We start from the raw sequence: 13,967 nt of genomic DNA, 5'->3' as shown, positions 1-13,967 counted from the left end.
TTTTTAATTTTTTCCATTTTTTTCAAGGGGTACCCCTTTAAAAATGGGGCGTTTCTCGGTTTCCCCAGTTGGCCCCCTTCCGGTGGCCATAGCTCTTCCAATTTGCATCCGATCTGGAAAAAGCGTACCATTCTGTAATCAGCACAGCAAGGACCTCCATTCCTCATTTAAAATTATGCTTAAATATCGTTTTTAATTTTTTCCATTTTTTTCAAGGGGTACCTCTTTAAAAATGGGGCGTTTCCAGGTTTTCCCAGTTGGCCCCCTTCCGGTGGCCATAGCTCTGCCAATTCTCATCCGATCTGGAAAAAGCGTACCATTCTGTAATCAGCAAAGCAAGGACCTCCATTCCCAATTTAAAATTAGGCTTAAATATCGTTTTTTATTTTTTCCATTTTTTTCAAGGGGTACCCTTTAAAAATGGGGCGTTTCCCGGTTTCCCCAGTTGGCCCCTTTCCGGTGGCCATAGCTCTTCCAATTTTCATCCGATCTGGAAAAAGCGCACCATTCTGTAATCAGCACAGCAAGGACCTCTATTCCTCATTTAAAATTATGCTTAAATATCGTTTTTCATTTTTTCCATTTTTTTCAAGGGGTACCCTTTAAAACTGAAGCATTTCCCCCAGTACCATTCTGTAATCAGTGCTTCGAGTTCCTCGAGTAGGCAAAGTCTGCGTTCCTAAGTACGTTGTGGTATGGATATATATCCTATTTGTGTGTACACTGTAATCACTATCTCATAATCTAGTAAACGTCATAAACTTCTTATCATTGTCGATAACCTAGCACCCCTCAATGCTAGAGAACGTTGGTTTCTACAATGGTTATTGGTTCTCTTGATTCTAACCATGATTATTGGTTTTGGGCAATCGCTTTTTTATGATTTCCATACATAGGTTGATATAGGTATGTACTTATAGAAAATCGCTCTTCTGATTTATGGTACCTTAAAATTTGAAATGATTGAAGAGTGCTTTTTGAACTCAATTTCAGTGTATTTCATCTATGATTGGGGTTATTTCGTATTGCTCCCCCGGTTGATTGTTATTGATGTGTTTGACACTCTGGGTGGGTAATTAGTTCCTGTTTGGTCAACTCCAGGCCCTGGCCAATCAAGCTGACTCCCTTGGAGGCTATCCGATAGGATCCTATGGCTATTGATACAAATATAATTAATTTTTTTTCCAACGAACCACTTCCCATCCCTGTGGCCTGACGGGCTTGGCTCTTGACAGGTTCCATACCTCCAGACACCAGACCAGAGACCCACCCACAGGTGGGACTTCGGGTCTATGGCTCGGAAGTGTGAAAGTGTGCCACACAAATGCCCCATAAATTTGAAACAGTGGTATTTTCGATCAACAGGAACTCTCAGGGCGTGTATCACAAATGTGTCTAGGCTGTAATTAAGGAGCTTTTTTCTCAGTGCATATCCCAAAGTCTATTTGCGATGGAACTGGGTTTCTTTGTGGCTTTGGTGGCCAAAGACAAACTGATGCCTTATAACTGCTCCATTAGGGCTTGAACTCGTAACATTAAATGTGGTTTAGTTGAACTTCTAGTTGGGGCTAGACCACTTAATAGATATATTTGACCGAGTTGCAGGCCCAAGAGAAAATCAAACAGATCTTTATGATCTATGGAAAATGACTAATCCTCCCACGAAACTGTTTAAATCAGTATTTGGATTTTAATTGTACATGAATCATTCGAAGCAACTCCGATCGTATCCCTCCCGATGGTGACTCAGGCCGAGTCCTGATAACAAGAATAAAACATAGCAGGTACAGACCCATGTATCGTTATCGAGATCTACGTCAGGATTGTTTAGTAGAATTAGAACACTCCGTGATAACAGAATTCATAATAATGTCTTGCAAATCGGAGCGATAAGAGTTCGGAATGTGCCGGGCTACGGAAAGCCGGTAAGCATGAACCGACACTCTCCCAAAACGTACTAAAACTATATGGGCATGGAGTAGATATATTATTCCAGCCGGGAGAAGCTTATCTTATCGCTTATCTTGTGGCAGGAGCTGGAAGCAAGTAACTAACAACTAGCCGCTCACAGCTCTGCCGCGGTCAGCGTCTCTGTCGGCGCTGTTGGTATCGCGGGTGTGGATGTGCTGGGTGGGTGGGCGATGGTTCAGTTCAAAGTTGCGTTGCATTGCGTGCGGTCTGAGGCTCCGGTGCCAACTCGGAACTCGGTCTAGGCCAGATTTATTTAAATAAAGCCCGGTGCGTCTGGTGTTATTAATAAATAATCCCACTCAGGTGGATAAGACTTGGTTATGCAAATTGCTAGAAGAGGACACCATCCTTCTAGAAAGTGGTTCCACAGTGAAATAGTTAACAAAGCCATCTAAAAAAGAAACTCTGGTCTTTGGTGTTGAGTAAATATTTGGAACAAGTGTACTATCTGTGTAGGCAATTATTCAATATTTTGTCAAAAGCGGTTGATAAGATACAGATACCGGCTAGAAGTTTTCGACACACCTTGACCAGTCATGTCAGCATCTAGGGCACTGCTAACCCGGATAGATAATAAACGGATAGTTGTAACCTTTTCCGAACAATACCCATTAACCGAGTGGGTAAACACAAGTAGAATACTTCGTTTGATGGAACCCGGCGATATGGAAATCTATGTAGGGACAGTCGGAGGGGAAACACATATGACAACCAGGCAGATAATGCCCAGCCTATCCGATTGTCAGATAGGGAAACCAACTATTAATCAATGTGACGCAGTGCGTCGTGGTCTGAGTCAGAGCACCTGCTCCTCCCCGATTCGGGACTTAGCACTTGCGACTTTGACAAACGACCCGACAACTCCCACTCGTCCACCCCAAAATCCCTCCGCTTACAGGCTTCCATATCAGCGGAATGATAACTGAAAACTATATAGACATGGAAGCATTTATGAATGTACTATATGGCGGAATGAGGACGCTCCACTTGGCGCGTAGACAACCGGGTCCAAAAGAATGGGAATACTTGTACGGATCCACCGTACGCGCCACTCATCTGAGGAAAGAAACATCTGGCGGCGGCCAATGAGCAAGGTTGCAAATGCCAAGTTCACATTATTGCATCGAACACCCACCCACTGGAGAGAAATGAGCATTCTGTTCGATTTCTTTGCATTTTTCTATGTATAGCAATTATAGTTTCAGAGCGATGTGACCTAAACGGTGCAATTATATTGATTATCCTAACAATTAAAGAATACAAGACTCGGATCTATGCCAAGCTATTGTGGAAAGTTTTAAAGTTTCTGACAATCCTTTTTTGGTAATATTTATCAGATATTATTCAAAAAAGTATTAAATTCTTATCGTTTTTGGGGTGCTTGCCCAACGTTGTTAATTATTTATTTTCATGGACTTCAGTCTAGACTTTTTTTTTTTCTAATCAGTAGAACTTTACTTATTATGTGAGAAATAATGCCAAAAATTTCCATGGGAAGAATTTACAAAACGTCCGGTATTTGCGCGAAATCCCATTTGATTTGGCGCCTGTTTCCATGATTCATAAGATTATTTTATTATATACGAAATGGATTTTAGGTGGCTTAGAAACTAAGCTTTTTTTTATCAACTCCCACTTGAGGGAAAGAGGTTATTTGCGATAAAAGTTCCAAAGGTTTTAAAATAGTTCCGTTTTTATTGTACAGATTAATGTAGGACCCTGACGGAGCGACTCTTTAAATTTAATTGACCGTAACTGATACACAGGCGATAAGAGGATCAACAATATAGTAACGTGTTAGAAATAAACACGCAAAGTTATTAATTTGCCAGATAACCAGCGGCTATAATAAGTTTGTTCAAAGAATATTATCTTATCCAACCGTTTTTTGCATTGCAGTTGCCCGATCGAAACCCACCATCATGGAGGCTCATCCCACAGAAACTGAGGCTAATGACAAGTTCATCGTCAAATACCGACAGCAGTATTACGACCTCTCCAAGTTTATGCACAAACATCCGGGGGGCATCAACACCCTCAAGGGACTCAACCAATCGGATATGACAGCTCGTTTCCTTAAGGCACCACCCCATTCGGACGCCGCCATGTATCTGATGCAAGAATACAAAATCGACTCGCAGGACACTCGAAAAAGACGGCCAAGCACGTCAGGTGGTGAGCCGAAGGAACGGAATCAAACAAATACACAAACCGAAGACAAAAATAATAATCAATTAGATGACAGCATGGAGGTAAGTGCGGTTGACGGCTTTTAATATTTAACTGCATTGGCTGGCTGCTGGGAACACTCGGTTTTAAACAGGCAGTGATTAGGCGGATGTCCGTGCTCCCCAGCTCAGCTAAAAAATATATATAATTAACGCAAGTTAAGTCTCATAAGGCACTCTCGTATTCCGGAAATCGTAGTATCTAAGTCAGTCGGTTGATCAAATGTATTAATAGCTTAACAACTTCATAGCTGGCGGGACCTATTAGGCATAACGTAAACCTTCGCCTTGGAATAAATGCGAATCTCTTCCTCCACGGTGGCCAGTTCCCTGTCGATCTCCGCCTTGCGACTGCGGACACGCAAAGTCTGAGCAGTCATGGGCATGTGATTTAGTTCGTTGACGAGGTGTTCGTAGCCTTTTTACAAAATAGGATTATGAGAAAAACATTTTAAATGTACTAGATGGACTCACGTTTTTGAGCGCCTGTGAGATAGCTCAAGCGTTCCTGGTCACTGAGCAAAACATGTCCCCGGGGACAATCAGGATCACGGGACTCTGCGCGTTGCTTAGCCTCTGCCCTTTCGCGTTTCTCCTTCTCCAAGTACTTCGGCAAACGAACTTCATCACGGGCTGGAAATAATTTAAAATTTAATGTAGTTTAAAATTTAGTATATTAGTTAGTGCACTTACATCCCATTTTGTGTTCACGGCGCTTGGACTTTGTAGTGGTGGTAGTGACGTTTGAGGCCATAGTTACGCGACTGCGAGCGCTAAGTGGGGCCTCCTCGTCCGAGCCCCCTTCCTCCCTTGGGTCAACTTGGGGCATTGGCATGGTTTCCAAACCCTCTGCCATTTGAAATCGGTTATCGCTCGAGCCATTTGACCGCCCTGACAAGGGTAATTGCTCCAGCTCCTGCTCGTTATCATAGCCATCATAAGCAAATCGCCTATTATCTTCCCCGTACTTTTGACGCGAGTCCTCATAAACAGATCTGCCATCAAAATTGCATCTACAAATAACAAAGACATATACCACATGGTAGGAGTCATAGATGTAGGAATAATTCTACCTTTTAAGGGCATTGGTTAGGTATTGTTCATCTCTGATGTCCTCCGTTTGAATGCCAATACTTGTAGAGCTACGATGGGTGCCACATGATAGGCAGCGCTCTGACGACTTCTCAGATTCAGAGTCCAGGAGGTTTTCTGCTTCCACCGGCTCCGAGGGAGCATAGAAGAGCGGATCCCTATCCTCTAGTCCATCGAAGCGTTCGCCCTCTGCTGGAATCGCAATAGCCAGATGGTTATTGGACCGAGAGCTGTGGCTAGTGTGCTGCACTGTCCCCGGTATCGGCTTTTTTGTAGCCGGAGCTTTGTTTCCCTTTGGGTCCCGCGCCTCCGAAGCAGTCCTTCGCAGTGGTGGCATCCATTTTGGGCGTACAGGCTCTTTAGCCGCCAACTTTTGGCTTGTGGTCTTCTCCAGAGAACGAAGGCTAACTTTGTTTTCCTTGAGGAAGTTCCGGGACTGTGTGACGCCTGAGGAAAGAAGATGGTCAAAACAAATTAGCCACCGGTTGCCATGGTCATGGCTATTTAGAAAATATATCTTACGCGGCACCGCAAACATGCCCTTCAGAGTGGGAATTGGGCGAACCGATGTGTTCGACATGATCCGTCTGCTCCCGGACTATTAGCAGGACGGATATAGTTCAATAAATCTGTTCACGACTGCGTAAAGCGGAAACTGCGTCGTTATGTGTTGGGGCAAGTAAGTTTGAATGACGAGTTTGAACCAGCTACCTCAGTTGTCGATAGGACCGTTGACAGGTGCAAAAAAGGTGTGCCCACATAGAGTCAGGAAAAAAACGACAATTCCGATTTAAAAAACGTAAAACGCCAAGATTCAAAAAATTAAATATATAAATTTATTATTTTATTGAGAAAATAAAACTTATATTAATAAAAACTATTTGATTTTTTAGCACCTGGTGGATTGGTCAAAGGCTATGCTTCCCCAGATTGCAAACATCACCGAAAACTATGATGAGTGGGTCCACAAGCCAGTGGATAGGCCGCTGCGTCTCTTCGGTCCCTGGTACCTTGAGATGTTAACCAAAACTCCTTGGTGGCTTGTACCATCTTTCTGGATCCCGGTGATCCTGAAGTGTGCTTCGGAGGAGTTCGCCTCAAGTTGGCAGAACAAAAGTCAGGTAAGTTTCCAACAAAAATGGAATGAATAATTCCAAAAATTAACCTACATTCTTCATTGTAGTTAGTGGAAGTAGTAGCTTACTTCTTATTTGGCGTGTTACTATGGACATTCCTAGAGTATACCCTTCATCGCTGGGTATTCCATGTTAAGCTAAAGAGCAACAGTGGCCCTTGGATTTGCACGTTCCACTTTATGATCCATGGACTACACCACAAAGTTCCCTTTGATCCGATGCGTCTGGTGTTCCCGCCGCTGCCGGGAGCAGTACTCGCCACCATCATCTATACGCCTCTCAGCTTCATGCTCCTTCATCCGCGTATAGTTCTTTCCGGAGCCCTGACGGGGTATTTGTGTTATGATTTAATGCATTATTACCTCCACTATGGAAACCCAAATACCAGAGCCTTTGTGCACATGAAGCGGTATCACTACCATCATCACTTTTCCCACCAAACCCTCGGATATGGCATCAGCAGTCCCTTGTGGGATGTGGTTTTTCAAACCCGCATTCACCTTCGAAAGCTGAGATATCAACTTCGGTGGTCTTAGCCGCAATTCTGGAAAACACATCTATTGGCTTAAGAACAAATAATTTAAGAGCACAGAGTTTATACTCTTTTACGAGTTTAAAGAAAAGATTTTGCAGCATTTATATATTGAAAATGCTAAGAACTAGATTAAGAACAAATGTATTTCTTCAATGGCACTTTATATGACAGGAATAAACTTCCAATGATACCAAAGAAGTTGGGAAAAATAAACGTAAGATATTTCTGTAGCAGTAAAAACTTAATGGTGTTACGATACTCATGGATTATTTATTTAGATATTTGGAATGATTTTTCAAAGAGAAGGGTATAGTAGAGTATTCAAGCTGCTGATTTCCATCTAATTTAAAATTTAAAACAGAATTTTGAACTTCGCGGGCATTTCTGTGTCATTCTGAGGGCGCCACCGTTAGAACAATTATTTCTTATTTGTACGATATCCAAATTTGGGCACACTGGCTAAAGAAGCCAGGGAAAGTTTTGTTTATTTATTTTTGTCCCTAATTTCTTTTTGCTGCTATAATGCTAAATGCCAAGATTGGTAAAGTCGGTAAAGTTCTGGTATGCGGGATGAAGGGCGTGGGTAAAACGGCCCTTATAGAGCAGCTGGTTTACGGCCACGTCAACCCGGAGACGGTGAGTGGGCAGAAATATGTATGAGAACATCAAGTTCATCCAAATCGAATGGAATTTTAGGAACTGCATCCCACCATCGAGGACATCTATGTGGCCAGTGTGGATACAGGTCGGGGTGGAGCCCGAGAGACCCTGCGTATCTACGACTCTGCTGGGCTGCAGGGCGAGCAGCAACAGCTACCCCGACACTACCTTCAGTTCCCGGACGCCTTCGTCCTGGTCTACGACCCGACGGATCCACGCAGCCTGGACATGTTGGCCGACATAAAGGCGGACATTGACAAGCACAAGGAAAAAAAGGAAATCCCTGTAGTCGTGCTGGCAAACGTCCGGGCCAGGGCTGCACCCAATCCCGTTGAGAAGGTCATGGACCGAGCCAACCTTTGGTGTCAGCGGGAACGTATCAAGCACTATACGGTGAACGCCATGGAGCGCCCCTCGTTATATGAGCCGTTCACCTCGCTGTGTGCTCGTCTCCATCCGGCACCGACGAAGAGCACCTTTCCCCAGTTGCGTCAGGTTATGCAGAACCGACAAAAGAGCGAGGCGTAGCTCTCACAGGATTGAAGTATTCTATTTTATTGTGTAATTCCGTTTAGTGTGTTACTTGCCTGTATTAACTAATGTGCTTTAATGTGGACATGGGTCCGCCAGTTTTGTACTTATACCCATTTGTATGTGAGCGTCTAATTGTATCTAGTATTTATTATAACAAAATGTGTTGTCTCATTGGGAGAGGCGATCTGCTAGCCCATTAGGCGCAATCAGTATTCGCTGCTCATTCTTATTCGGCATTTTAATCGTCTCAACTAATTTCGAATGTGCGAAAATCCCCTTTGATCAGTCGTCTGCCAGTCCCGCCATTGTAGACAATGTGTTCTCGAGCTTTATTATTAGCTGCCTTTCTGACGGTAGCCTGTGTGGCCCAAGTTTTGGGTATCGGCGTTATAGTGCCAGGAACCAAGTGGTGTGGTCCCGGCAACGTGGCCGACAACTATAATGATCTCGGCACCGAGCGGGAGCTGGACGTATGCTGTCGCGCCCATGACAATTGCCAGGAGAAGATATCTCCTTACGATGAGGCTTATGGTCTTCGAAATGACGGCGTGTTTCCCATGTAAGATGTCCCATACAAGATTGATCTTCTCTCTAAAAGAACCTAATTTCTAAACAGTTTCTCCTGCGAATGTGAGGCTGCCTTCCGCAGCTGCCTTACAAGTCTGCACAGCTACCACTCCCTGGCACTCGGACGCATATACTATAGCAGCAAGGAGGTGTGCTTCGGCTACGGACATCCAACTGTTTCCTGCGCCGAGACCCAAAGGCACCTGTTCGAGAAACGTTGCTTGAGCTACCGCGTGGACGAGGGAAAGCCCAAGATCTGGCAATTCTACGACTTGGCTCTCTACACACACGTCACCGGCAGCGAGGAGGACTCAGATGATTGAACCTAGGCTTGACCTACGATGATAAGCTTTAATTTATTCTACTGAAATTGTAGTCAAAACAAAACCGAAAACGATTAGCTTAGCTTTTTGATTGTGCGAATTATGTATTTCTTTCGTAAACAAAAATAAAAAACAAGCTACATTTTAATTTCTTTTTACGAAAAGTATGCCTATACCTTAAGGTGGGTAATATTATATATTTTCAAATAACAACATCTGGAAAGAATTGTTTCTATGATAACGAACTGTTTATTCTAAAATATTTCAGTAAAAAGTTCTAAGGTAGATAAGAATTCAAAGAGAGCTACAAATCTTCATTTTCGGGTCACGCCTTTGTCTTGTGGAGCGAATAGAAGGGCATGTCGTAGAACTGCCAGATTTTGGGCTTTGACTTCTCCACATGATACAGGATGCAGCGGGTGCGGATTGTTCCCGCCTGGTACTGCTTGCATCCATTGGTGGGATAGCCCATAGCGAAGCACTTGCTCCTGGTTCCGTAGTAGATGCGGCCCAACGTATTGGAGGTCACGGTGTTAACCGCCTGCAGGCAGTTGATGAACTCTTGCTCGCAGGTACACTTCAAGCTGAAAAGGAAGCAGAGTCCATAAGCCTGGGAAAAATCAATAGAAGACTTCAGTACAACTTACATGGGGAACCAATCTGTATTGGTGGGCAACCCGTGGAGGGCATTATGAGATTCTATTATTTCATCGCAATGATCATGAGCCCGGCAGCACTTGTCCGTCTCCCGTTCCCTGCCCAGATCCTCAAAGTTTGAGGCAGTGTTTCCTGGACCGCACCACTTTGTTCCGGGCACTGTGATTCCCGTATGCGGCACTGGTGGCAGGGCCTGATTGTATATGTCCTCCTCCTCGAAGATGGCCTCATCAGCGAAGGCCCAAGCGGTGGCCAGCAGGCTCAAAAGAAGAGCTCCGTGAATGCACCTCATCCTCGGTCAATGTTTCAGCTTTGGTTGACTCAGAGCAACTGAGCTTTGAATTGAAAATCGAATCTCGCAACCGGACAGATAAGAGCGAAGTGATTAGGTCAAGATTACTACTTGAAGCTTGAAGTTTATACACTTTTGCTATTATTTTAATTACTTATTTTTTTACATTTGACTATTTAAAAAAACATTCATATTAATTTATTTTACTTGTCCCAAATATGAATGAAATATATATTTCATTTTCTAGAAAGTGTATAACCAAGTCGAACAATCATTTTAAATTGTAAGAATGCTTCTTTTTTTGGGAGACCCTATAAAAATATATATATTTCATTACCATGTCTTCATAGCAACAATCAGCTTTAGAATATTTGATAACTTTTTCAAGCTCCCTGAAATAATTTAAAAAAAGACACTTATTTACCTAATTAAAAAAATTTAATCGGTGTTAAAGGTATATATTAGCTTAAAATATCCTTAAACGCTTCAACAGCAGTCTTGGGTGTTTTTCGCTTTCCTTCCTTTGGCTTCTCGGAGCCCAGCTGCTTCGATAGACTCTCCTGCCACTGGCTGGGCGAAAGTTTGTACGTATCTAGGCGGTACTTTGTGTAAATGAGTCGCCCGTAGGGTGATCCCTTCAACATATTCGCCTTGGAGAACAGCTCCTTGGCTATTCGCGCCTTCTGAGCCTCCTGTGAGGCCTTGAAGCACTCTTCGAGGACGCGGGATCCATGTCGAGTGATGGCCAGGTCCACATAGAAGCCGTCCAACTGACGAATCAGTCGTTCACGTGACTTTTCGCCAATAAACTTGCTCTGCATAAAGGCATCTACGATGTGGGAGCCGTTGGGGGTGTTGAAAACCTGGGCCAGCTGAGAGGCTGGCAGATCTAGAATGCAATTCACCAGGAAGATGGGTTTGTTGAATTGTAGAAGGTGTTGGGCTATCAGGGAGCCGTGAAGATTAACAGAGCCGGACTCATCGGTGCCGATTATCTCGAAGGGCTTCAGCTTTATCAGACAGGTGAAGAACATCTTGGATTTCTCTTTATCGCCTGTTACGTGAAGGGCACTCTGCATCGCAGCTATCATCTGGGACTGCTTGCTACTCAGTCGCAGGCAGGCGGCACTCAAAGCGGAAACCACACCCGTATACCCCATCCTTAGGAGTTGCTCTACTTCCGGTTGCAATTCTGTGAAGACAGCCTCAAAGTCGGACACTTCCTTGATGTGCTGGAGAAGCCGTTGGACGGAGAAATTCGTCTGATGTTGCTGGGCAAGGTAGGCAACCTTTCCACAAAAGAGCATAGCATATAGTTGCGTCAACAGCTTGGCACCCGCCACACCTAAAAGAGTTTCCAGTAGGATCACTGAGCTTTGATGATGAAAAACTTTTGGCAGAACGGGGGCATCTTCTTTCTTCTCATCATTCTCATTCGAATTCGTTTCTTCTTCTTTTTTATCACCGTCTTCATCATCGTTGATTTCGATCTTGATATCCTCATCTTTTTTTTCATCTTCATCATTCTCTTCATCGTTCGGCAGTAGAAGACTGAGTGTGAGGATCTTTTTCCCAAAGTGCTTGAGAAGATTTTTATCCGTCACACTTAGTGCCAGACAAATTATTCCCAGGAGCGCCGATGAGTGCTCCTGATAGGGCAGTTCGGGAAACTGTGGCCACATCTCCAGACGTTGGGGGAACTCCTTCATCACCTCCTGCCACTCGTCCGGAACGGTGTACATCTTTCGGTGCTTGGCGATCTCGGCGCCGCCCTTTTCGAAGGCTATCTTCGGAACATGCATGCCCACCAGACACAGGATACCCGTCCTCATGATGTGGCTGGCACAGGTGTCCCACACAAAGTCCTCCAGATTGTTAAGCATGAACTTGGAGATGCGCAGCACAAACTGTCGGCACGCCTCCCGATGTTCTTCGCTGAAGTCTGCGCTTAGGTTGTACTCCTCTTCGACCTGCGCCGCGTCTGGTTTAGCACGCTTGCTTGCGCCCGCATCATCGTTGGCTTCTGACACCGCTGACTGGCCCACTCCTCGCAGAAAGGCAATCTCGACCATTTTCTGCAGGACGTGGGAGGCAAAACGGTCCGAGCAAATGGGACGGAGGGTGCTTCCGAACTTTTCAAAAAACCGCTCCAATTGTGTGTTGTCCACGAACCCCACCAAGGATTCCAGCGCCTTGGAGACAATCTGGTTGGAGGCTAGATGCACTTCCTGGTCGATAGTTTGCTCAAAAACGTTGTTGGCCATGTTGACTAAAAAAATTGATGGTTATTAAAACCATGGGTCTAATGAGACACATACGTACGCCGTTCTTCTGTATCCTCGAAGCCAGCCTTCATGGCGTCCAGAATGTTGATGAAATAGCTGTACTGCTCATCATCGATGTGGGTGCCACGACCGTAGATTCCCTGCTTGGCGAAGCCCTTGGCGTTCTGTAGGAAGCGGTTTCCCTTCTTCTTCGGGCGCTTCCGCTTCGTGTTTCCTTCCGTTTGCATTCTGCGCGGGGATTTTAAAATTAAAATCAAAAATAATAAGGAAAACGTGCAGTTCGAGCACGTTATACAAATCAGCTGAGCGTACTTCCTCTTCTTGTTCTAGTGATTAAAAGCAGTATGACCTTATAGCTGTGGTGAAAAATAGGACAGCTGATGAGGTGAAAATAGATTTAAAAATTTATTTTTACTTAAAATATATCGTATTTGTGGATAAATTATACAAACCTCGCAATAAATAGCATGTTTTTATATATTTTCTAATATTAAAAAAAAATCAAATCAGTCAGATACATTTTAAATGAAAGATACAAGTTGCAATCTCTCATTGTTTTATTTTTAAAGAACTTTTATTCCTTAGAATTAATTACAACTTAACGAAATTGTTGTTAGCTTCCTTTTTTACAAATTAACGTTTAAAAAATTAATTCAGTATCTATCGAATTTTAAATTTCCATTTCTGATTTTCCAATATGACAAATTGGATTTTGCCTTTTCATTTATTTGAAAAGGAATTTGTTTATAAAACTTACTAAAATTTAGCTGATAACATAATTTACTTAATAATGTTCTATTATATATTTTATTATTTATTTTAGTTATATGGAATTGATTAATAAATGTGGTACCGGGCGTCAAGAATTCAAATGTAATTCAAAAGGCTCTGACAGCTCTAAATGGGCGAGAAATAATAAGAATTTAGAAAACACACATGTACGTCCCATTTTCAGCTACCATTGTGTCCTTTTAAGCCTTTGTAACGTCTTCTGCAGATTTCCTATTTTTTGGGTGAAGAATTGGAATCCATTTAAACAGGATTCCGCCCTAATCCCCATTGATTTTTGAGATTCTGAGAAGAGGAAAGGATCCATATGTTCTCTGTCGACGAATCCATGACTAAAGGTGGTTAACCTCAGAACTAAAACCATTTTCGACACAAAATAACAAACACTTTAAGGTCGTTAATTAAATTATCGGCGAAAAGCCGCCGCAAGATAAAAGTCAAAATATTTTGTAACCAGATACGGAGCATCAATCTCAATCAGAGACGGACCAGACACGTGTGTGCTTCTTCGCCCTTACTTCGCCCGGGCAACGGTGGCAGCCTGTGGCCGTGGTGGGGGTGGAGACGTCTGCAATATGTAACTACAGTATCAGTAAACAAATCAACGAACAGCCGCCAACCGCCAGCCAGTCAGACAGCATCCACCCTCCAGGATTCATCCTGCGGCATCCCCCATCCATCCACCCCATAGCAACTTTGCGCACTCTGCGCGGTTGTCAAGCGCCGCCCCGTTGCCAAGTGGTGCTCTGGACCAGGTTCTGGCACCACCTTGCTCATTACACGGCGCGACTTGGGTCCTTCATCTAAAATCGGGTTTAGGGACGCGTGCGAGAAGAGAGCACGCGCCGTACCTTGTCCTCGTCGCCGTCCATTAGAGAAAGTCATTAGCATTACCTGT

At 43.8% G+C, this 13,967-nt stretch overlaps 6 protein-coding genes across 7 annotated transcripts; 3 read left to right on the top strand and 3 right to left on the bottom strand.

The window, feature by feature from the left end:
• Positions 1 to 2,004: 2,004 nt before the first annotated feature.
• On the top strand, positions 2,005 to 7,199 carry LOC6494810 (dihydroceramide fatty acyl 2-hydroxylase FAH2). Its single transcript, XM_001959581.4, has 4 exons — positions 2,005 to 2,238; positions 3,871 to 4,223; positions 6,185 to 6,412; positions 6,475 to 7,199. Exons 2-4 carry the CDS (start codon positions 3,894 to 3,896, stop codon positions 6,961 to 6,963), a joined length of 1,047 nt encoding a protein of 348 aa, XP_001959617.1. The 5' UTR covers positions 2,005 to 2,238; positions 3,871 to 3,893; the 3' UTR covers positions 6,964 to 7,199.
• LOC6495802 lies at positions 4,219 to 6,014 on the bottom strand. The gene is made up of 5 exons (XM_001959582.4): positions 5,814 to 6,014; positions 5,273 to 5,738; positions 4,893 to 5,212; positions 4,674 to 4,832; positions 4,219 to 4,617 (listed from the first exon to the last, which is right to left on the bottom strand). Exons 1-5 carry the CDS (start codon positions 5,869 to 5,871, stop codon positions 4,445 to 4,447), a joined length of 1,176 nt encoding a protein of 391 aa, XP_001959618.1. The 5' UTR covers positions 5,872 to 6,014; the 3' UTR covers positions 4,219 to 4,444.
• Positions 7,200 to 7,392: 193 nt separating the features above from the next.
• LOC6494811 (NF-kappa-B inhibitor-interacting Ras-like protein) lies at positions 7,393 to 8,288 on the top strand. Its single transcript, XM_001959580.4, has 2 exons — positions 7,393 to 7,598; positions 7,659 to 8,288. Exons 1-2 carry the CDS (start codon positions 7,485 to 7,487, stop codon positions 8,148 to 8,150), a joined length of 606 nt encoding a protein of 201 aa, XP_001959616.1. The 5' UTR covers positions 7,393 to 7,484; the 3' UTR covers positions 8,151 to 8,288.
• Positions 8,289 to 8,470: 182 nt separating this feature from the next.
• LOC6494812 (phospholipase A2 large subunit) lies at positions 8,471 to 9,194 on the top strand. Its single transcript, XM_001959579.4, has 2 exons — positions 8,471 to 8,715; positions 8,773 to 9,194. Exons 1-2 carry the CDS (start codon positions 8,471 to 8,473, stop codon positions 9,044 to 9,046), a joined length of 519 nt encoding a protein of 172 aa, XP_001959615.1. The 3' UTR covers positions 9,047 to 9,194.
• Positions 9,195 to 9,272: 78 nt separating this feature from the next.
• Positions 9,273 to 10,044, bottom strand: LOC6495801 (phospholipase A2). Its single transcript, XM_001959578.4, has 2 exons — positions 9,694 to 10,044; positions 9,273 to 9,630 (listed from the first exon to the last, which is right to left on the bottom strand). The coding sequence occupies exons 1-2, from the start codon at positions 9,993 to 9,995 to the stop codon at positions 9,372 to 9,374; spliced, it is 561 nt and encodes a 186-aa protein (XP_001959614.1). The 5' UTR covers positions 9,996 to 10,044; the 3' UTR covers positions 9,273 to 9,371.
• Positions 10,045 to 10,414: 370 nt separating this feature from the next.
• Positions 10,415 to 12,617, bottom strand: LOC6495800 (nucleolar protein 9). Of its 2 annotated transcripts, XM_032450846.2 has the most exons (3): positions 12,593 to 12,616; positions 12,318 to 12,508; positions 10,415 to 12,264 (listed from the first exon to the last, which is right to left on the bottom strand). In XM_032450846.2, exons 2-3 carry the CDS (start codon positions 12,505 to 12,507, stop codon positions 10,457 to 10,459), a joined length of 1,998 nt encoding a protein of 665 aa, XP_032306737.1. In that variant the 5' UTR covers position 12,508; positions 12,593 to 12,616; the 3' UTR covers positions 10,415 to 10,456. The 2 variants fall into 2 exon arrangements, with proteins under 2 accessions (XP_032306737.1, XP_001959613.1); XM_001959577.3 differs by having other exon boundaries at positions 12,318 to 12,617.
• Between the last annotated feature and the right edge of the window lie 1,350 nt (positions 12,618 to 13,967).

This window comes from Drosophila ananassae, chromosome 3L (genome assembly GCF_017639315.1).
Source record: "Drosophila ananassae strain 14024-0371.13 chromosome 3L, ASM1763931v2, whole genome shotgun sequence".
Lineage (NCBI taxonomy): Eukaryota > Metazoa > Arthropoda > Insecta > Diptera > Drosophilidae > Drosophila > Drosophila ananassae.
Note: the sequence above shows the minus strand (reverse complement) of the source record. Positions and strands in the feature narration are given on the sequence as shown.